The 22581-nt window shown below is 38.9% G+C and overlaps 1 protein-coding gene across 2 annotated transcripts in view; it reads right to left on the reverse strand.

The window, feature by feature from the left end:
* The window catches only part of PREX1 (phosphatidylinositol-3,4,5-trisphosphate dependent Rac exchange factor 1), a 115310-nt gene that overhangs the window by 27130 nt on the left and 65599 nt on the right, over positions 1-22581 (reverse strand). For both annotated transcript variants that reach the window (XM_030962992.1, XM_030962991.1), the window contains exons 6-18: positions 21419-21580; positions 20877-21010; positions 17431-17546; positions 16331-16480; positions 15167-15314; positions 11439-11539; positions 10898-11001; positions 10180-10229; positions 8129-8204; positions 5775-5847; positions 4353-4495; positions 2549-2641; positions 280-428 (exon numbers count right to left, since the gene is read on the reverse strand). In XM_030962992.1, the coding sequence (XP_030818852.1) occupies positions 280-428; positions 2549-2641; positions 4353-4495; positions 5775-5847; positions 8129-8204; positions 10180-10229; positions 10898-11001; positions 11439-11539; positions 15167-15314; positions 16331-16480; positions 17431-17546; positions 20877-21010; positions 21419-21580 (1499 nt within the window). The remainder of the gene's footprint in view (positions 1-279; positions 429-2548; positions 2642-4352; positions 4496-5774; positions 5848-8128; positions 8205-10179; positions 10230-10897; positions 11002-11438; positions 11540-15166; positions 15315-16330; positions 16481-17430; positions 17547-20876; positions 21011-21418; positions 21581-22581) is intronic.

Consider the following 22581-nt stretch of genomic DNA (forward strand, 5'->3'; position numbering starts at 1 on the left):
AAAGAATGTCAATCCTTGCAATTCAATTTTGTTTGTAGACAAGGAAACCAAAAGTCATCTGTAGTATAAAGAGAACACATGCCAACCTCTGCTAGCAGCCCAAGAGTCATCACTAGAAACAAGCCGTGACTCTTGTACCTCTCATTTCTGTCATCTTTTCCTATTGAGTGGCTTCTGCACAGCAAAGTGTTTACACAGGTTTCACTACAACTGTAGAAGTACTACTTAGTAACTGACATTTCTCAATAATCTTTTCTCTCTGCCCATCTTGGCACTTACTCCTTTGCTTTGGTGGCTACCAGAAGCCTAAGTGGCCTTCGTGAGCAGAAGGACTGGGATAAGATTGTTTCCACTTCAGCAAATGGGCGTAGGAATACTAAATCCTCATTGATGGAATATATCTTTCTTCCTGCTTGCAGGCCAGCCATCTGCAAAGGGAACAAACACCACAGAGCACTTTGCATCACTGGCAGCAACTCTGAAAGCTCAGGCTTCAACGTTCAACTGTTCCCTACTTATGGACATTTCTTGGATTACTTTCACATGGAATACCCTCTAAGTAGTGTTGGTTCATCAAGTCATTTGTCACTCCCCCTTAAAGTTTTCTGCACTTACAGAAGAAAAAGATATTTCGCCAGTATCTTTAGAAATATGCCACTCTACAGACGTACCTTAGTTTGCAATGGATACATCTTACTACTTTTCTGCTACAAATTTTAAACGGATTATTAAAATAGGAGACTATAAAAAACCAAGGGGTGAGGGGACACAATTGAAAGCTAGGGCCCCATGATAGAGTGGCTGTGATACCCAGTGAGACGCAGAAGTTTGACTTCCCAAACCCTGGGCACAGGAGCTGTGGACAGTTTTCAGCCATCAGCCTTGCAAAACCAACCTACAGCCAGTCAGTAAATGTAAGCTGGTTTGAAGTGGTGATAAGAACTGTCTCTGCTTTAAGTGAAGTACTAGTTCTTCATTAGCTTAAAAAGGCATTAGATTTTGACTTTAATTAATTTGACTTTAATTAACTTTAGTTATTTGGCAATGGTCACAGATGCAATGACAAGACTTGAGATCCCCTACTGTGCCCACTGGACAATAGCCTCAAACACACCCCTTGATGATCTCTACCAGGTAAAATGTAACATATCAACATTTGGACAAGGTGTTAGGTATCAAGGAAGCAGTAAAAAATTATTAAACCTTCCAGATTTTAATTACTTTATATAATTTCAAGGTTCAGCAGTTGAGGTTCCTTCTAAATGTGGCAAACACTTTTCTATTCTGCCTGGAATCCACTGACAAGTTTCTTGACTTGAAAAAGGAGGTCCACACAGCACTAGTCTCACAGAGACTCTCGCTCAGGAAGATGCAGATTTAGTTCTTTGCTGGACCAGTATTATTAGATCAAATTCAAAAGATGGGCTCATGGTCAAAGATTATCTTGAAAGATCAAGAAAAAGATTCCTTAGAAAATGGTGTGCTGCTATTTTCCTCAAACACAATAGATCTGCAGGCTATTCCCCAAGCTTCCAGCCAAAAAAAGGGCAGAGGATTATCTGGCAGGCAATGGTTCACAGCACAGGTTTAGATTAATAACATTTTTGGCCAACCTATGTTGATTTTGAGCACTAGATAAAGCATAGGTTTGGTTTCTTTGGTGACCATAAACGAAACGAGAATCAGGAATACTGAAACAATTTCATTCTAACACTCAACTTCAGTTCAAAATTCCTTCCCATGTGACATTTTCAACTTGCTAAAACCAATCCATCCACTTCAGCTATTTCCATTAAGCAAGTAATCCAGGAGTTATTTGTAGTCCAAAGGAGTAACCAAAAAATTTTAATGCTGACATTCAAAAATTCTGTAATAGTTAATTAAAAGTTAATTAATAGTTAATTAAAAGTCCAGGACTTTTAATTAGAAGCTCTGTCTTGTGTGCAAATGTGAAACCCTTGACAAGTCATTTAGTCCTCTCATCTTCAGCAGTGTATCTGTGCCTTATTTTGGTAAATGGAAGATCACACTCTGTGCTCCACATAAGAATTCTGCAGAGCTAAATGGGTGATTAAGAAATACTCAGATCCTAGGACATTTGGGCCATCTATGTGCTTCAAAGAAACGAAGCAAATATATCCTGTAGAACTCCTAAAAAATACCACAGAGAGAAATGACTGCACGCTTTTTAAGGGAAAAACACATATCTAAAAATACAGCTTCCATTCAAATAAACCTGTTTCCCCATTAAACATCTTTGCTATCCCAAAAGAATGTTACTTTCCCTCCCTCCTTAAATGAAAGTTGCTAAGGAACCTGAGGGAAGCTATCATCACACAGATACTGCTCTCATACTATCACTTACCAATAATTCAAGTCCCCCAGTAATGCCAAACACTTATCAATTTACAGAAACAGCTTATTACCAGGAATTGTAGAAGACAGCCCTCTTCTATTAGCTGCCTTTAAAGGAAACAGATTTTAAAAGGATGGTTTGTAACTTTTCTAAGTATTGAAACATTCTTAGATACCAAATGTGAGGTCCTACCTCGGCAGAAGACTCTCGTCGAACTGACTTCACCACAATTGCTTTGTTCTTTTCTTCTATGTCAAATCCATAGTCATCTTCTTCTGGTAAAATCTTAAACAGAGCACAATATTTACACAAATTTATCCTTCATAAATATGGAGTTCACAGAAAAGGTGAAGACTGGAGATGAGAAATTAGACTTTTCATTGCAAGCCACAACTGATCTGGACTTCTGTTTTAAGATGGAAAGGGACTACCAGATCATTTGGTCTGATTGCCTACAAAACATGAGCCATAAAATTTAATCTTAGTCATTTCTGCATAGATCCCTTAATATATATTAAAGCAGATTTTCCAGAGTTACTCAGGTATGATCTGCAGTCTTTAAGAAGTGAAAAATCTATTCCCACCCTTGAAAGTTTTTTCCAATGGTTAATCAACTTTTGTTTTAGAAACTGCATTTGATTTTAACTCCAAGCCCCTTCATCCTTCAACAGATCTTTCACTTTTGGATTACGGAATTCATCATTATTCAGTATTTTCCATTGGTGAATGTACTACAGATTGAGTGCAGTTATTTGTTTATTTTTCAGAATACATCCCACCCACCTGATAATGAATTATCTGAGTGCTTCTCAGCTATCAGTTTCACACAAAATGCAGATCTCAGGCCTACCTTTTATAGATCTAACTACACACTACATAATTCTACAGCATAATGGCAGTCTGATGGCTAAAATTCTATCTAATGAGAGGACAATTGCTGACATCCATAAGTCCTTCCTCTAGAGACAGGCACATAGGCTTTGTGTAAGGGAAAAAACACCAACTCCATACCTTGTGCTCAGTTTGTACCTTACATGATAAACAGAAGCCTTCATAATTCTTGCTCCTGAATGTCTGCTTCGTCTTGCTTGCACTGAGGTCACACAGACCCACCTTATACATATTCTTTAAAATCATATCAATCGTGACAAATATACATTTCATTCATCCTTTTCTAGTGGTTTATTAACAATAGTAAAAAGCTTAACAACTCACTTCCTATTACAGAAAAATAAACCAAGCCTAGCTACTGGCAAATGGACAAGTGGAAAATCTAACTGATAAATATTTTGCATTTGAGTCAACATTATGTATTTAAGAACCATCTGATAAAACAGAACTGATTTAAGAGGAAAAATAAAGTTACTCAATCTAGCATGCCATGGAGGAAAACAAATTACTCAGAATTGTTTCCTTGCTTCTGATGATTTTTGCACTATTTTAAAATACTGTCGTTTTTCCTTTAAAGTCAATTACATCAGATTATAAAGGTCTTTTTATGGGAAATCACCTTGAGAAAAAAAAAGTCAAGAACCAAAATAATTCTGTCCTGCAGGACCCATACAGTCAAGTTAAAATAATGTATAGCAAAATTTCTGGGGAAAAGCCCTTATCAGGTGATGTTCACATTAGAGGATGCACAAGAAAGTAAAAGGACTGGAAGTTAAGTTTCCCAATTTTGGCTATTTTTAAGTATTTTCAGAAACAATGCTAGTAGTGCTTGTTCAACATAGGACTTTGGAAAATCAGCTAAATTGCTGGTTAGATTTTTAATGTTGCAAGTGGAATGAGTTTCAGCCCAACACAACATGCAATTTATCACTTCATATTTGAGATACAATGGAAAATTTCTGGACTACCTCTCCTCTCCAATTTGCACTTTACATTTGAAGGGAGTATTCAGATTCTTCTGCTGAATTTTAAAAGCATTTGTGAAATAGACATTTAAAAACCTGGAGGGTTTGATATGCCTAACTTCAGCTGCCATATTTCTTACCAGAAGATTCTTTCCCAGGATGTTTTCCACAAGCTTGAAGTCATTACGTAATTGTTTGCTCTTGGAACTGGTGCCCTCCATCTCCTCATCAGCATAAAAGCGGAAATATAAGGATTCATCCTTAAATTCACTTTTCTCCAGGACTGGAAATTATATATATGAAATACATATATGCATTTACATGAAGAAAAAAAGAGAGAAACAGAGGAGAAAGTTAAAGGAAATTCTAAATATTTCCCCCATCTTTACAAAACACAGACCTTGATGCATCTCTATCAGTCAGTTCCTCAGCTCTGTATTTTTAAGCTAATTCTGTGTTTTAGGACAAGAATTTTTCTGACATAGTAGCTCACAGTAGCTCATAACATGATGCGACCTCCCTGGCATGCAGAATTTATATAAAATGCTAAAGAACCTCTTGGAAGGAAGACGCTACTCAAAGCCTCATGCTCCTTTCCCACATCCAAGTGAATATTAAAAAGCTATAAAAGGAGCAAAGATGGGTAAAGGGGCAGTTTAAAACGTAAGGTGTACACATAGACTAAGGCTCAACTTTAAAAAAATAATTGAGAGAGAAATGAGATCTACAAAATTCTAGAAGGCATGAAAATGTTCTTTACCAGTTTTTCAAATATGAGACCTGGGGCCTTCAAATAAAAGCAGCAAGTGATGAGCAACTCCTACATTCAACATGTACTTATGCAGAGGTCTTCCTTGACAAAGAATGTAATAAATGCCATAAGTTTGCACGGGCTCAGAACAGACCAAATTCTTTAAGAAAGGCCCCAACTATTCTTACATTATTATTAACTACTATGGAAGGTCTCTTAATTATTTGCAATAATCTGCTCTCAGAAACACTATTCAAAATACAGTGAGCAAATGTTATCTATGGCTAAAACTGAATGTTTCATTTGACAAACTATGTTTACTCTTAGGACTTGGATGTTCTATTTCATACTGATACAGATGTGATTTGTTTACTTCCCCAGTTTGAGGATGGATGATGTCTAACTTGGCAATTTGGCACTTCAGATTGGGATACCTCAACACTGAGGATTGTGTTTGTTATCCAAGAGGCAAGAACTAGCCAATTTTACTTAACAGCTGATATTTTTGGGTGATATTTCAGGACAGCACTTGGCTTGTGCATTGCTCACAGGGCTCTGGAAGAGATGCAGTGAAAAAACATGCTCCTTCTAGCTTGTCTAATCCCTTCACAGCTTCCCATATCAGCAAGTGGCTTCCCTTGGAAAGGCACCAGGCTTAGCCATGTATTAGCTTGAGAACTGTGTTCTAGAAGGACCTGTAGTAATGCCTGCAAATTGTGTATACAGCACGTATGACACAGCCTAGAATAGCTAATATGACCGAAGTAAGAGCTCATTTCATTTGCTGGGGAAAGCAAAATTGATTCATTACCATGATGCATGAAGCCGTTATTGCAGAGTCCCACACCCAGTGCGACAGCTTCCTCCCGAGTCTGACAGTCTCCCTAGAAACAGGAGAATAACTGTTACACCTCAGACCATTTTCTAAGACAAATTGTTACTCCTTCCCCAGGGCATAGCTTGCAGCTCTGAAATCAGCAGGATGATCTGTGTAAGGAACAATAGCAAACCATTAAAACAGGTATCCCATTGCCCAAACATTTTCATTCCTCCAGACAGCATCTCTCCCTCCTACAGGAGCCAGGGGATCAAGGACCAGCACTGGGGAAAAATACCATATTGCCTCAATGTAAAGATATTTTATTTGAAATCAGAGTGTTGGACTTCAGGACCCATTAGTCACAGACAATAAAACTCCTCCTTTGAAGCTGAGAGATCCTATCCATATTCAGCTCAAGGGAGAAAAGGCTAAGTATGTGAACTCCAAAGGTCAGACAGGTTAAAACGACAGTGGCAGTTTGCTTATGTAGCAGATTACAAGGGCTTCTGTTTCTCACTACCTGAAGCCTTGAGCATAGTCATTTAAAACAGGTACCAAGGGTGACTTGCAAATTTACAGACTTCCCTGAAACAGCAGCCTTAAGCATTATATCTACAAGTCAGTTAAATACAAGAACTGCCTAGTTTTCTCAATATATCTGCTAATTTGCAGCCACAAGTGAAGACTTGACAAACATGGTTGTACTTTTTAGGCAGACAAGTAAGTTTTAAATAGTTCTGCTAAAAATCAGAAGGCCCTAGTGGTCTTACAAAGATTGTTAACACTGGTCCCTTGATGCGAGATGAGCAAAGGGACATGGGGAATCTGGTGTCTGCTATCTCAGTGAGAGCAGCTGCTCAGCTCATTCCATCAGGGAGGGTACCTGCTGCTTTGGCAACAGGAGCAATTTCAGTGTATTACTTTCAGTCCCATTAAACAAGAAGCTGTATCCTACAGCTTACAGTATTACACCTTTTCTCCCCCCCCATCTGAAGAACTAGATACCCGAAAGCTCTCACAGCAGCTGCAGGCTAGTGTACTGACTTTGTTTTAAGCAAAAACAGTGTTTCAAGCACACTCTGATCTTGCCAGCAGCACATCAGTCCAACTTCAAATGCCACTAAGGAGAGCAGTAGTTATTTGTCAAGCAAATGCTGGCAAAGACCATCACTATGGTGTATCAGCATTATTTAAACACAGGATAGAACATGATCAGCTCTGGCCAATCCACAGCACCACTAGCTTTTGTTAAAGAGGCTGAGAGCAAAAAAGATACAATATTTATAAATTAAGAACTAAATACTGTTGTCTTGGTAGAAAAGGCATCAAGGCAGTTCTGAAAGAACTGCATGACCATGTAATCACACAAGAAAATAGCTTTAAAAAACCTAAAGTTTAACTTTTATTATGAACTAATTTCAAGTCTTCACAAGTCTTCTCTCATTTTCAACATCCTGTCATAAGACAATGCTTAACACTCACATTGTGTTATTTTATGGGATAAATGGATAGTTTATTTTACAGAGACTGGGATTTAAAATCCCAATTTATTATTTCAACTGTAAATAAACTGGAGGAGAAATGCCTTCTAATATTACCATCTTAAACCTTTAGCAGTCTATGTATGTTCTAGGCAACAAAATCTTTGCATAGGGAGGGTCTAAACTAGACTTGGCTACTCCTATGAAGTTAACTTGGCCTCAGAACATTCCCCTAGCAAAACAGCATTCTCTAATTAGAAAATACAGCTTTAATTTATTCAGAAGTACTTGCTAAGTACTTCTAAATGTTATGTAGGTATTCATCCAAATACAATAAAGGCAATAATGAAAATCTCCAGAAGATAGAGCCATTTACAATGATCAATCTTGACAAAATGCGTCTCGACCTTTTCATACAGAAACTAGATGAGAAACTTGATACACTAGTTTTGACGTGCTAACTTAGGTTTATTCCATACAGTCTCTCCATCTGAGTCATCAGAATTATAGAAACAGTTTACAGTCAGTACCACAGTGAAGAAGCATGTCCAGAGCACATTACTATTACTCTTATTGCTACTGCCACCACTAAATTATTATTACTGCTGTCTAGTTTTGGTAATGATGTGATGTCTAAAGCCCTAATCATGGTGGCTGGTTGCTTTGGGATGTGTAAACCCAGCAATTAAGATGGTCTCAGACCAAGACTGTTGATAACTCCCTGGAAGGAGGAAAGAAAGCAGATGCACACAGGAAAGAGCAGCTACCAAACCACTTTTAAATTTCCCACTGATAAATTGAAAAAGGAAAGTTTTAGGATTATGAAGTGTTTCTTAGCAGAGAGTATCTTAAAACTTTTCTTACCTGTGCAATAAGCCAGTCCACTAGTTTACTTGCAGGGATTACTGATTTGTATGTCTTTAGGTGGTAGTCACGGTCTCTAATGAAGAAAAAGAATTCAGGGAAAATCAGGACAAAAAGGTACACATTTCTTTTACGCTCTAAACCTATATATACTATTGTGACCTACTACTAATAACCAGCCATCTTTTCTCTGTAGAAAGTTTTAAACTTCTCTAGCAGCTTGAATTAGGAAGACACTTCAGATCAACACAAAGCAGTGTTACTTAAAATTTCTCTAGATGTTGTTTCAAGCCATCTTCAGGGAGCTCACATTCCCACCAGAGGCAACCACAAGATTCTTTTCACAGATGTCCTAAGCTGCTGCTGTAACTCAGGTTAGAATACTGCCACCAGCAGTCCCACTAAAAATCACACTTTTCTGGCTGGAAATCATCCAAAATCCATTGATGTCCAGCTTATATCTTTTGGCTCAGTACCAGTCCCATCTATAAGCTTCAATAATTCTTTTCTAGAATTTACCTATTAATATATTCATAGACAGGGACTCTACACATTCCATCTGTGCCTCCTTTTTGTGAGGCTCCTGGAATTAGGCAGCTTTTAGTCTATTTTGTCAAGAGAGATTTTACACACTTGTTCAGATTTCACTTCCTTTAGTAAAATAACACATAATAGCCAGACATAAATATAATATGCAGTATCCTTTAATGGAATTAGATAATTTCAGTCATGTAAATAAGAAGGGTTGTGTTTAGTTCCTGTAACACAACTGGCACCAGCTCACACCCGGCCCTTGCAGAGAGCAGCACTGTTCCTTCAAGAAGAAAAAGGAACCCTGTTGTAATTTGATGCTTTTTGAATTTTTCTTCCATTTCTCTTCTCAAAGACATGGAGATCATTGATGGTTTTAGCCTTTTGTGAAGTATTTCTAAAGAATTTTGATACAAATACAAGAGGCAGATGTGGCTCAGGACATTGGGCTCCAACACCCTTCACCTCCAAGGTCACTGGATTTAATCCAGTTTGGAAGATCATAAAAGCAATTTCAAGGCTGTTTACTGGCCCATGTGAACTAAGTTTCATGGTCTTGATATAGTTCCTAGTTCCACATCACAAAAGCCATTACCACAATTAATTTGCATTAATTGGCTCCCTCTCATTGAGTCCCAGAAGAGAGACCAAATGCTGAATGGGTATTAATTCCTCTCTCACCCTTGGGGTGGTCCTTGTATTTGAAGCTTGAGCTCAACAGGCATGACTGTAGAAGGAAGCATAGCCACTGAGGCTGCGTTACAGTCTGGATGGATCTATGAGGCAGGCCAAGACAAGACTTTATTCTTCAGTTCTGTCAAATCAGCCTCTTTCATTAGCACCACATGATCTGAATCTGCCTTTTTCCTAAAAATAGAATATCCAAACACCATCTAAATCCTGTCCTACCCAAATCTGTTCCTTTTACTAATTATCTACAGATACAAATATGTTGTGACTGGCTTTTGTAAATAAATGCAGCAGAAATGTCTGGGTGTTTGCAGAATGCAGGGTGTGGGGAATCAGAAGAAAAGTGGGACTTCGAGAGCTTGGGAAAAAACCAACAGAACATGACAGCATTTCCAGTAATGTGTTCTCAGAAAAAAAGCTTCCCTCATAGCGCTTACACACAGTTTTCAACTTGTCTCCCAGTAATGCGCTAAACACAGCACAAATCTGTAGGTGTTTTCTGGGCAGATTTCCCCTCTCACACTCTCATCTTGGGAAAGTGTACTTTTGAAATGCCACCACAATAAAGGAAAACATTAAAATATTGAGCACTAATGAGTAGGGAGTTCCAGACGAGAAGTAACTCTCAAAACTTTCCTAGAGATGCTGACAGTTTCGATAAGCTGCCATCAATCTTGGTCCAAGACCCAGTCTTTCCCTGCTTGCAGGTCAGTGTTGGTCAGAATCAACTTTAGTTCACTCTCTTTTCTCCCCATTTCAATCTACCCTGAACAGGAGCAGAACGTGAAAGACAGATAATAAATACAAAGGGATCACAAAGGGGAGCTTACTTGACCACTGGAGTATACAGGCAGTGCAGTCGGCAGTACAGCCTCACTCCCTGAAGAATGGAAGATGCAGAGTGTTAGCAGCTTTTTCCTTTTCAAAGAAACACTGACTAGCTAATGCTAACAAAACCTGGACACTGATGTCTCTACTCAGCTGGAATTTTTTATTTATTAATATTGATATTCAAAGCAGTTCTTTTAGCCTCTCTGTCCAACATTCTTCCTTCCTTCCTGACTTTCAGCCAGAAATCTGTTTTTACCTCCATTCCAACATTTTCTCCATTAATCATTCCTCACAATTAACCCATTAACCAATGTCCATAAGAAAAAGATCAAATTTATTAAAAGGTATGCGGATAAATATGGCATATACAGAACTCATTTGACAAACAGTTATTAGGAACAGTTAAACATTGATCTCTTCTATCCCCCTGAACCATAATGCCCAGATCTGCAGCAGACATGTTACCACCTACTGTTTTAAAACCTTTTGTTACTCTACTGGGATTGCAATCAGCAGTCTTGGGTGCAGTCACAATTGTATTGGTGTTCATTGCTAAACTCTGCTTCCTCTCCCTAATGTGAATGTCTCCTCTGGCATTAGGATGGACAGCTCAAAACAACACAGATCAACAGCAATGGCAATCTCCCACACAACAGGTCGATGACATTCAGAGGGAGAGCAAATCACAAGGTTCCAACTAACAATGATAAAGCAAACCTTGGACACGATGTCTTCCAATTCACTTCTTGGCTTGTATGTTCCATCATCATAGCGAAATCTGTACATCACCTGTTCATTCTTAAACTGGTGCTTATCTGAAACTAAAATATCAGTATGATAATTTAAATTGTCTTTTGTCCCCACCATGTTCTTTATAGGCCAGTTGGTAAAAAATTAGATTTTTAAAATTTTACATCAGATTCAATTAATGTAAGTCTTTGGAAACAGTCCTAGTGAAGGGAATTGTGAACGTCTGACCTTTCTCAATGAGTTTGGAACAAAGTGTTGCAAATTCCCACAATAGCTTTCACAGCACTTACAGCCATTTTTGCAGCTGCCCAAAACCCTGCGACTCCAAAACCAGAAGCATGCTGGTGGCAGGAAATTAATCCCAAAAATCACTAAACATTTTGAGGATTTGATGGGTATGGGAGCAAAAAGTATTTCAACATCATGTGAACAGTTTCAGTAAGTTTTCTACCCTTATTTCCAGGGCATTACTGAAATCTGGTTTCTTTTTACGATATGGCACACTCACCATGATGAATGATTCCATTTTCCAAGAGTGCCTGTCCCAGGTTGACCCCTTCCTCTGGTTTGCTTATCTCTCCAATCTCAGTGAGCCAGGATACAAACTCACTGCAAAGGGGAGCAGAACACACAAAGTTAGCTCCAAGTGGCAGCAGGCACTTGCCTCTGTGAGTCATCAGCCAACCAAAGGAGACTCTCCTTGGAGCAAGTGTGAAAACTGTTGTAAGGAATGGTACCTCTACCCAGTGGCTTCATTTCCTACATTCCTGGAGGAAATGCTCTGTAGAAGATTTAGCCTCTTCCCATCATTGCCCTAAGCTCACTGACAGTGTGCACACAAAAGGAAGGATGACACGGTTGTATCTATAAGGATGATGCAAATCCTCATCTTATGGAGCAATCCAGACATACATGGGGGAAAAGATTAGCAAGCAAGATTTACTGAAGACCCTACATCAAGTTCAACAGTAGGGTATCCTCCCTTTCCAGCTATTTCTTCCCAAGTTACCAATCCAAGTAGTGTTCATGATTTGACTTAATTACACATGCTTATCTTCCTTCACTGGGTCTGATTTCTGTCCCCAGCCCCATGGTGTAATCGGATTGGCTTCAAGGCAACCACAGTAGGACTTAGGACAGAAGACTCAACCTACTGAATTCAAGCAGTACAGAGCAGTAACAGATAGCATGAGTCCCACTGACAGGTTAATTTAAGGTCATTTTCTGGAGGTGGTGCCTGGCAGATTACAAACAACATGCTTCTAATTTATACACAGAAAATGCTAAGTCTCATCTGCTGCTCATGCAGTACCAAACAAAACCTCTCTGTTGAGGGGCAGAGCTGCCCATATGGGCAGAATAAAAGCCAAAAAATTGACAGATTAATGTAGGATGTTATTCATTAGAAAGGAAGTGCAAAAAAGCAGCCATAGCAAGTCTGATTAATCCAGCTCTGTCAGAGCCCCAGAGGATTGAGCTGTTTGCCAGGTTAATTATCAATTATGCTAGAAATGTGTTACAGTCACGGAAAAGAACAAAAGGAATATATGAAAGTAGAGCAACTTATGGGAAATGTGAGTTCAATAAAACACTTGGGTGATTGCCAATGTGCAGAAGGTTGCTGCTTAACAAAGTCAGTATCCATGTCTCTACCTGTGGGCTTTAACTGAAGTATTATTAGTCTCTTTGTCTTTATCAGTACTGACTGATCTAAGCTACAGGAATTATTTGCATTTTGCCTTTAGAATAATGAAACAACTTCAGGACTCAAAACTTTGGTTTGCTGAGGGGCTACTCTGTAGCTGTCATATTATAGAAAAACCAGCAGCTGAAACAGGAAAATAACTGTGTTACCCTCACAGCTGTGAAGCTTCCCAATCATGGGATGGTTTTCTTAAGAGCTGCTTTAAGATTTTTATGACATTTGATTCAGAAGCAAAACCAGTAATCATTTGATCTGAAGATTTTATAAGCCCTGAAAAGTGCATGATCCAAAAATATTCCAAGAGGTTCTTAAGGAATATGCTAGACTGTTTCTAAAAAGTTGTCAACTCAAAGAGCGGATGGCAAAGCTTGATTTGTTTCCTCATCCTGTCTAAAGCAGTTCTCCAGGATAACTTCCCAAAGCTGCCATGCTCAGTTCTCATCTGACATCCAGGTCAGGACAACATCTCCCAGTTACACCTTGGAAATTAAGGGACCTAGAACAACTGTGTTTCTATATAAGAAATACATAGGAAAATCCAACCCATCCAGGACTGTACAATCTGATGATATATGGTTGAAATCTCCTGAGGTTAACAGATGTTCTCTCTTACACACTCACGGTTTTGCAGTGCTGAAAAGAAGCACAGCCAGCATATCATTTACACACAGTGACAGCAACACACATCATTCCAACTGCATCACCGGTTACTTGCTTTAATGCCACAAAGAGTGATCGGGAAAATAGATTTCCAGTCAAGCCAGTCACTTGCTGAAGTTAAATTCAATAAACAGCCTTATAAATAAATGCACGTGATATCTTCGAAAATATTTGGATTAGATAATGTTGTTTCCCCCAAAAAAACATTTTATCTCCTGAATTATGAGATGCTGATATTCACACGCCAAGAGAAAAATTATTTTTGTGACCTTTGTGTTGCTCTCAGCTGCATAAAACAAAAAACCACTAAATACAGCTCAGCACAGTCATCAGTGACTCCCTTAAGCAGGAGTGTCTGCAAAAATAAACAGGTCACAGCCAATAAGCATTTTTTAGGGAAAACCATGGAAATTATACAAAATCGGCCAGTCATGACTGGAATGTACTGACTGAGCTGCACTCAGCTGAGTTTCCCAGGACTATACCAACAAGTGAATGCAGAAAAGATATCAGCAGAGTTAACTGCTGTGGGAACAGCTAGAACATTAGGAGAAATAATCCTTTTGTAAGAGATCAGGATATCTGTAGGTATCTCAGTCTGGGCTCAGTTAGCCATTAGCAAAGGTAGGTCAAGTCCTCACTACTGGAGAGTCAGGTGGCTGTCAAGAAAATTGAGGGCATTGAGCAGGACAGACTGTAAGCAAACAGATATTTCAAAAGGAAAAGTAGTAGCAGGAAATCCTGGATAGGACTTGAAACTAAGCACAATATCAGGGAGCCCACAATAGACTCATACATAAAAGCACTGGAAGAATGTAAGTTTCTGACCTTGTACTTCTTTTTGCATGGAAAGTAAGAACTGCCATTATCAGATCTAAAAGGCTTCAGTTTTAATGCAACAAGATCAGCTGGTGGGGAGGGTGGAGGATGCGTGTGAATAAGAAAAAAGCAACTACTTCTCCAATATCAAGAAATTTTTTTTTCTAACTGAAGTATCACCAACCTATGCTACCAGCCTGACTTCTGCCAGGCAGAAAGACACTCCCACCCCTGTGCACTGGCAATGCTGCTGCACAGGGGTGGAGAGGGAGGAGAGGGAAGAGAAATGTTACAGAGACCAGAGAGGGAAGGGAAATGAATGCATAACTGCCTCAGAACTCTTTTTCTTCCCACAGCTGATCATATCAGTCATTAACAGCTGAGGCAGAAAAGTCTTCTTAGGTCAGTTCCTGAATGCTGTGCCCCACAGGACATGTCCCTACAGCAGCCCCACTGCTGCCATTGACAATCACTGACCCAAGATGTCCACAGAATCTCTTCTGCTTCCTCACGCGTCATCCTTCAGAATTAGTTTGTCATAATTTTGGAATATCTAGCTGAATCAAAGAGGTTTTTTCCAGCCAATGAAGTCCTATACTTCTAACAAACATATCAGGTCATATGATGCACAAAATTTCAATGGTGCCTGTTACACTGACAAACAGGAATCTTCTATATACAATCCTGAGGCTTAGACAGTTCACCGGATTTAAGTATCACCTGGCAAACGCTTGTATACCAAAGAGAGTCCAGGTTAGGCCACCAACAGCCTGGAGCTTGTGAGAGTTTAAGGTAGTTTTCTTACTCCTTTTGATGATCTGAAGCAGCTATTATGACTTACTGTAAAACAGAGTGAGCTATCACACTATTCAGCCTGTGTATGGTGTGAAACAAAAATCAATGATTAAATAAATCATTACTGTAATGGGGCTTATGGTCCTTGTAATTAAGCTGCATCAAAGCACATCTGATCTGTGTCACAATGACATCCCCGGAAATTCTAGAGTCTATTAACTGGTGTGAAAGACCTTTTCAATTCAAATACCACTTACTTGCCAAGAAAGCACTTGGGAACAGTACTTAATTTTCTTCTCCTATCTTTGATAAGGTTCACTTTCTTGCTCATCATCATTTGGTACAGCTTCTCTCCTTTCTCTGCAATCATGACATATGCATCCCTCTCCATTCCCAGTTTCAAACCTGGAATATAAAGCAGAAACTCCTTCAGATCTTAAACATCAAATAAAATGTTTCCTTAAAGAAAAAAGCTGAGGCCAAACAGCAAAAATTGCAGAAACACAAAAATGTATTGACTTATTTTCCATTTAAAGGGGAAATTACGTATTTTTTTAATCTGCATACACAACTGTCATTGGTAAGTTTAGCACCACCAAGATGCAGCTTTTCTTCCACATTTTAAAAAGCAGCTTTAAACTTATGGTTATATCATACCACACAAAACAGAATGGTTTATAGAACATGAAGAAAGTCCAAAGCAAGATGGGCATGGGTCAGGGCAATCCCAAGCACAAATACAGGCTGGGAGAATGGATTGAGAGCAGCCCTGGGGAGAAACACTTATGGGTGCAGGTGGATGAAAAGCTGACATGACCCAGCCACATGTACTGCCACACAGAAATCCCCCCGTGGGCTGGCTGATTCACCAGTGTGAGCAGCAGGGGAGGGGGGTTCTCTTTAGATTTGCAAATTGCTTTAGGAGGACAGCATTTGCAAAAGCTGTTTTGGTGCTGTAGATGCTTTATGTCTTCTAGCCTGAACATATCATTTTCTGGATATGTTACTCTAGAACTTGCAAATCTGGGCAACTCTGGAGTCCAAAAGAGACACAGATTTTAGACAGCTCCAAGACTAGCTTGAGAACAGGCAGCCTGAAGCGGCCATGCCTAATTTTAGCAGAGATCGACATTAGGCAGAATTTAAGTGATCACGGTAAAGCTAGAGAAAAGGAGAGCTGTACATTTTTTAGGAAGAGAAGTTCATCCTAACTGCTTTATGGTAAGATACTGTAATGAATCAAGAACCTTCTGAGACCTCAGAGCTGTTTCCTAGCTTTTGGAAAACATTAAGGACAGATTCTCATTTTCTCCATGGAGGAAAATGTGTAACCTTTTTTCTTTCTCTCAAATACATTTATGTGCATATACATTTGTCCTACAAGATCATTCAGTGCAGTACAAAATACATCATCCACTTACTCTCTCTCTGCTCTCTTTCCTTGATTATAGCATCCAGCCACTTCTGTTTATCCTCGGCAGTCTTGGCCATGCAGACAAACCACTTGTTTTTGGCTGTGTTGTGAATCTTCCAGCCATTTGTCACAGTGTAGCCATTGCTGTGGTAATCTGCTGCAAAAAGTCCAAGCACAAAGCACACAGTGAGCAGGAAGCCTGCTCCTTAAACCAAACCAGTGTGGGACACTTTCAGTAAAATCATCTTCTTTGAAGACCTTGATTCCTGAGGTGTTCCTTACTGACTGCCCATGGAACCAGCTGTACACTCTGGAAGTACAAGTATCAACAGGCTGTTCAAACTGACTGAATGCTTCAGTCCCAAGAGTGACACTTTCTGATTTCACCTCAGAAGAACTAAAGTCTTTTAAATACAAGACCATCAGTGGAAGAGTCTATGATGTTTGTTCAGGGTATTTGTTCTGAATTTTCTGGGGATACACTATCTTCCTGCACTTAAGGATTTCTGTCCCCACGACATGGAAACTCTTTGTGTGTCAACTGTTTAAAGGACATAATACTAATTCCTGGCTTATTACAATAGGGGCAGTGGTCGTGTGGCCTCTATGGATGGAATAAGAATCCCACCCAGTCTTCCTGGCTGTGTCAGGATACAAGAATCCTAACAGAACTGTCATTCCCATATTTTGCTCATGGTCACATTCCATGCTACTAATTTGGATACTAAGACTAATATTTAGTAGCATTCTAATGAGAAGAAGAGACAGAAATAATGTTATTTTAGCTGTAATGGCTTACATTGTGAAAAAAAAAAGGAGGTAAAGAAGACAGAAGTAAGTTTTATTAAATTAACTTGGATTGGGACCAAAAATAGATAAGCTTCTGGGAACACATACTCTTAATAAGGTCATTTCAGAAGGAAGGACTAGTGCCTGAAAGCATTTCCAGTATTTCGACCACATACGTTGGTCCAATAATGAAGGTGCTACAAGTTCCATAAATTGCTTCAGATTTTGCTAAAAGAGGTGGACAAGTACTTTTGCACTACCTTCCAACACAAGAGCTGAACATCCTGTGTTCTTAAAAGGCAATATTTAGTCTCTTACCTGTTCCATCTTCCACATTCTCTACTTCCATGACTTCTGTATTTATTCGGCCCCTGAAGATATAAAGGGACCCATTGATTGACTTTGTCCTTTTAGATGCTTTTTTCCCAGTAACTCTGCAATTAGGATGAAAACTGTTACAACACATAAGCAAATGGTCTAACATATATATGAATAAATCAATCTGAGATATGACTATTAAAGCAGGATTTCAATATAGCAACTGGTGGTATCTGACCATACCTCTGACGTTCAATAATTGGAATACTCATTCAGATTTCCAAGATAGGTGTGTACCAGTGTTAGTATAGCAATAACAAGCTTGTTTTTCCAGATTATGTGAAGATGGGGGTGGCTTCAAGATGTACCTTCTTGATGACTGACTGAAATACATGTCCATGAACAGCACATGGCCTCGGGATGACAACTGCAGCATCACTGACTACATTACGTTTGACTCCTCTATTTGCCTAAAGCTGTGATCATTTTCAGGTATGCACCAAACTTCAAATATGAAACAAACAATGTAAAGAGGCCAGTGTCACATGGTCTGGCACACGTGTTACATGTTTTTGTACGGAAAATTCTGCTGGGGCAATTTTGCACCCAAATTTACATCATCCATAAGCTTTATAGTGTCTCTGTTGAATTCAGGAAAGCACTTTTCATTACCAGTTATGTTCTGTTTTTTATGGCTAAAATGGGTTTAAAACTATCCAAGTGACACCTGTTGTGTTTTACTATCCAAGAATAACCCTGCTACGCAAGCCAAAACACAACTGGTAACAAATGGTCATTAAGAAGTGGCAGGTGTCCAAATTCCAGTCAGTGAAGGTTCTGCTGTGGCAATTTGCCAGTACCTCGTAGGATTCAAAAAATATTGCAGTAAAAATCAGCTGAGGAAAAAATTTCTTGTCAGAGTGAAATACCTATGGTATTTCTATGGTAAAACTGAGGTGAGATTAGAATCACCCATTTTTTCTGAACATTTTTTTCTTTTACAACTACCTTTAGAAACAAATACACATTTGGTGATGACCATATATTTACAGCCAATCAGACTGACAGGGACTGTGATCTTGAAGCTATTGGATCCTTTCCTAAAGACGACTCCTCAAGTCAAAAGAAAACCTGTCCTGGCAGCCCTAGGGAAAGCCTTTAACTGTTCAGCCTATTTCCCTACATGAAACATACTGTTCCTGACATCAGGATTCAATTTAAACAGCAGTCTACAATCCTGCTAAAACTAAAAAACAATACTCAGCTCTGAAAATCTATGTCATCAGTTTGACAGACTTCCCTACACTTCTACAAAAGGAGCTATTGCAAAACTAAAATCACATACCGAGTTCTGATTCTAAACACATCTTACACTAGGTTTGACAATCCTACTCCTAATTTATGTTACTGTGAAAAAATATGATGTCCAGGTTGGAATGCTGCATTATTGACTACTTATCAAAGACTGAGCCCTGAATTCTGACTGCATTCTTAAATCAAGAAATACTCCACCGATTTCTACAAGTTAGCACAACACAATGAGATGAAAACTAAGTCATCTAATCTCAAATTAGGAACAGACAGAGACAGTTTCTTAATGGGGTTTCGGTATTTTTTAAGGTGTGTCCCACTAACGTGTTAGTTATTTGAGAGCAGTTGGCCAAATGGACACACCAACACAAAGTAAAAGACACTGATTTCCATTGTAGACTAATTATAAATTGCAGCAAGACAGCAGAAATATCCAAAATTAAGGTAGCTCAGTGATCGAAATATATCTTGTACATTAGGCAACTTCCAGCAGACTTCATGAAATATTATGCTTTTTAGTGGAAATCAGATTCTCAACATCCCATCAGTTTGAGTTACATTGTCAGACAAAGGTAAACAATACCAATCCCTTGAGAAATCCAAATGTTATAGCAGGTTCCTCCAAAATTAAGCCAAACTACAGAGGAGCTTGGTAATATCTCCTGTATAAAAAGAAATTTCTGCTGAAAGGGCACTAGAAACATTTTGTTTTCAAAATCTTAGTGTTCTAGGAAAACTGTCCGGACAGTGCTGGAATTAGGCTAACCTCAACTACAAACTGTCTAGAAAAAGAGCTTCTAAGAGCTCTGAAGGAGTAGAAGATTAGTATCAAATTAACTGGGTTTTTTAAAGGAATGGTTTCTGTTAAAAAACACACACATTTCTGAACTCTGTTTCATACAGAATTTTGGACTTTAGTAAATCTGGTAAAGGGTCCAAGTGAAGTGTTTCCTCTCCTATGAGTCATTTCAGAGTCAGAATGCTTCAGGTAGATAACATTTTAAGTATTTTAAGTCTTTTAGATTTAATGGTGCAATTTTTAAAAATTTAAACATCTGTATCTCATCTAATTTTGAATGTAGGTATCGCCTAATAATTCGTATTTAGGTTGCATAAATTCGGCATTATAAATTATAAAAACACAAAAAAGTCTGAACATTACTGAAATCAGCTTTCACAGCTTAATGGTTCCAAAATTTCCCGGGGGTGGGGGGGGGGAAGCAAGAAAGAAAAAAAAAAGGATAAAAAGACACAAATTTTAAGAAATTAGAATTTTCTTTGGAGAGAATACTGGTTTTACAGAATTTCTGATTGGGTTGGCTGTTCTATTTGGCCATCACCAGTAAGAAAGTATAACTTGAAGCAGGGGGATTGTATTACAGGAAAGGGAGGTAGAAGAGAAGGGAGTGCAGAAAATGCATTGTAAATTCAGAACAGACCAAGACATGAGAATGAGACTGGGGCTGTGAAGGTGAAAAGCTCAGGAACAGAAATACCATATAATTGCTGCAGAAGCAAGTTACCTTCTACTCTGCCAATGCTATTTTAATTACAAGCAGCAGGTTTTAACAATACTTAAGGTTTATCAGGCGGGATGATGCAAAAAAAAAAAAATTACCAGGATAGGAAAGAAGGACAACAAACAGAGCACATGGGCTGTAAATACTGACAGCAACAGCCAAATCTTTATCTCTTTCCCACTCCCCTGGGCCCTGCATCTATTCTATGCTTGCTTAGTCTTCCACTTTCCCCTATCTTGGCTTTTTATCATTCTCCACATGACCTTCTTATGCTTAGCATAACTTCACAATGTAAGTTGGCACCTTCACATAATTCCTGGAGATGCAGCTGCCCTCGGAAGCTTTTTGAGCTTTAGCTGCACTATTTTAATTCCTCTTTGGTCTGCACACTTCTCAGAGGGGCACTCTGATACTGCCTGGAATATTTATCCTACCACATAGTGATTTCTCTCTCCTATTGCCTAAGTGATAGAAATAGTCATGAACAGAGGAAATTTCCACCTGTGACTCAGCCCTACAGAAGCAACAGAGAATACAGTGAATGATCAGCAAATGATCACAGCTTCCACCTACAAATCTTCTGAATGGTAAAACTGAAAATACAGAGGGACTCACCTGGATTTCCTCTTGCAATAGACCAGGAGATTATCAAATAGAAAGAACATTCTCTCCTGGATGTTTCCTGCTGAGATTTTTAACAAAGTCCCTTGCAGCAAGAGCTGTGTGCAAATATCTGTCAGATTTGATCCCTGAAACATAAAAAAGAAATTAACTTTCTTTTATGAGTGCACAATGAAGATCTTTTACTAACACGCCCTTATTTTATCTGCTATTAAACTGTGAAATAACTGATGCACTCATAAGGATTTTACCTAGATCTATTTGCCTTTCAAGTGAGATCTACCCATTAGAAATGTCAGCTCCATATTCTAGCTCTAACACCTTCCTTTCTTTCATAATCTTCTTGTTCTGCTACGATTTAGCACCAGCCTGCACACACAAATACACTTGAAATTCCATATTCCTCTGAGTGATGCTGCCCACACCTTCAAGAGCGTTTACACGTCACAAAAGAAACAGAAATCCCTGTGCACAACACGAGTCATTAAACTGTGCAGTTAACAGCCTCCAGGGAGCTTACTGGTCCTGCATCCTACCTCCCATCCTTCAATGTGGGACTGCAACTGTTCAAGGGCTTCCAGTTTCTCCATCTGTCTCTTGGTCTCGTTGATATTTGTACAGACTGTCTTCATTGCCTGCAGTGCATTCTGGACAGCTGGGTGATCAGGATGCTTGGAGGGAGTCCTCTTAGCTAATTCCTTATAAAAAAAAGAGAAAACATGGAAACTGAGAAGTGGTTCATGGAAAGGTTTGAGCATTTGCAAGCAATCCTGCAAGAAAATGCCAGAACCATTGCAAAACTAAAGAGAATATGGAGGCATTTTACTGCAGATGCTGTTCTCTATTCTTCATGTGTACAGGGTTAATATGAATGCTGTTAAATAAATGAGGCAATTGCTCATGTTAAATATTAAGAGAGCTACATTAAGAGAGCTCAAGTATGTTTTGCTGTATCAGATATGTTTACTTTGTATGTTTAGAAGGCTGGGGCATGTGTCCTGACACCAAGACAAACAACTCCTCTGCTCTGAAGGAGTCCACAAGAGTCTCTGCTTCAGTTGTGTCAAAGAGCAACAGCACAGTTAAGCCCTGTCCACTGAAAAACAGCAGAGGCAAAACTCAGAACCTGACAATATTAAGGAGTTTGGCAAAAGGGGCAACCACTGTCAACTCACAATTAATCATTTTTTTTAGACCAATAGTATTTCATAGTCAGCTACAATTGAATAAGAATACATTAAAGAAATCTAAAATATGGCTGGTAATTTAACCTTGATACATAATATGGTGTTTAAGACTGAAATACTTAACTTTCCCACTATCTTTTGCCCCAATGTGTTATTTGGTTGTTTAAAAAGTCCTGTGCTGCTGAATTGCATCATCTGCATGAGACACAAGAATGAATTTGGATACAGCCAGAGAGCCTGCCCAGTACTGTGATCTGAATGGAGCTAGACTGCTTCCACCCATCTGTGATTTACAGAGCAACAGATGCACAAGAAAAGGAGGCTCGCTGCTACAAATGTCAGTTGATATCAAAATGAAATTCCCTGTGGAAGTCTTTACTCTACTTTTGCTGAAAGTGAGGCAAGAAAAGTAAATGTTCAAAAAGCAAAGGCAGGAGACAGGTGTTACACTTTGGTGACACTAGCCTCTGTGATTGCAACACAGATTACTCTCACTAAAAATCAGTGAAGTT

Source organism: Camarhynchus parvulus, chromosome 20 (assembly GCF_901933205.1).
Source record: "Camarhynchus parvulus chromosome 20, STF_HiC, whole genome shotgun sequence".
In the NCBI taxonomy this organism is placed as follows: Eukaryota; Metazoa; Chordata; class Aves; order Passeriformes; family Thraupidae; genus Camarhynchus; species Camarhynchus parvulus.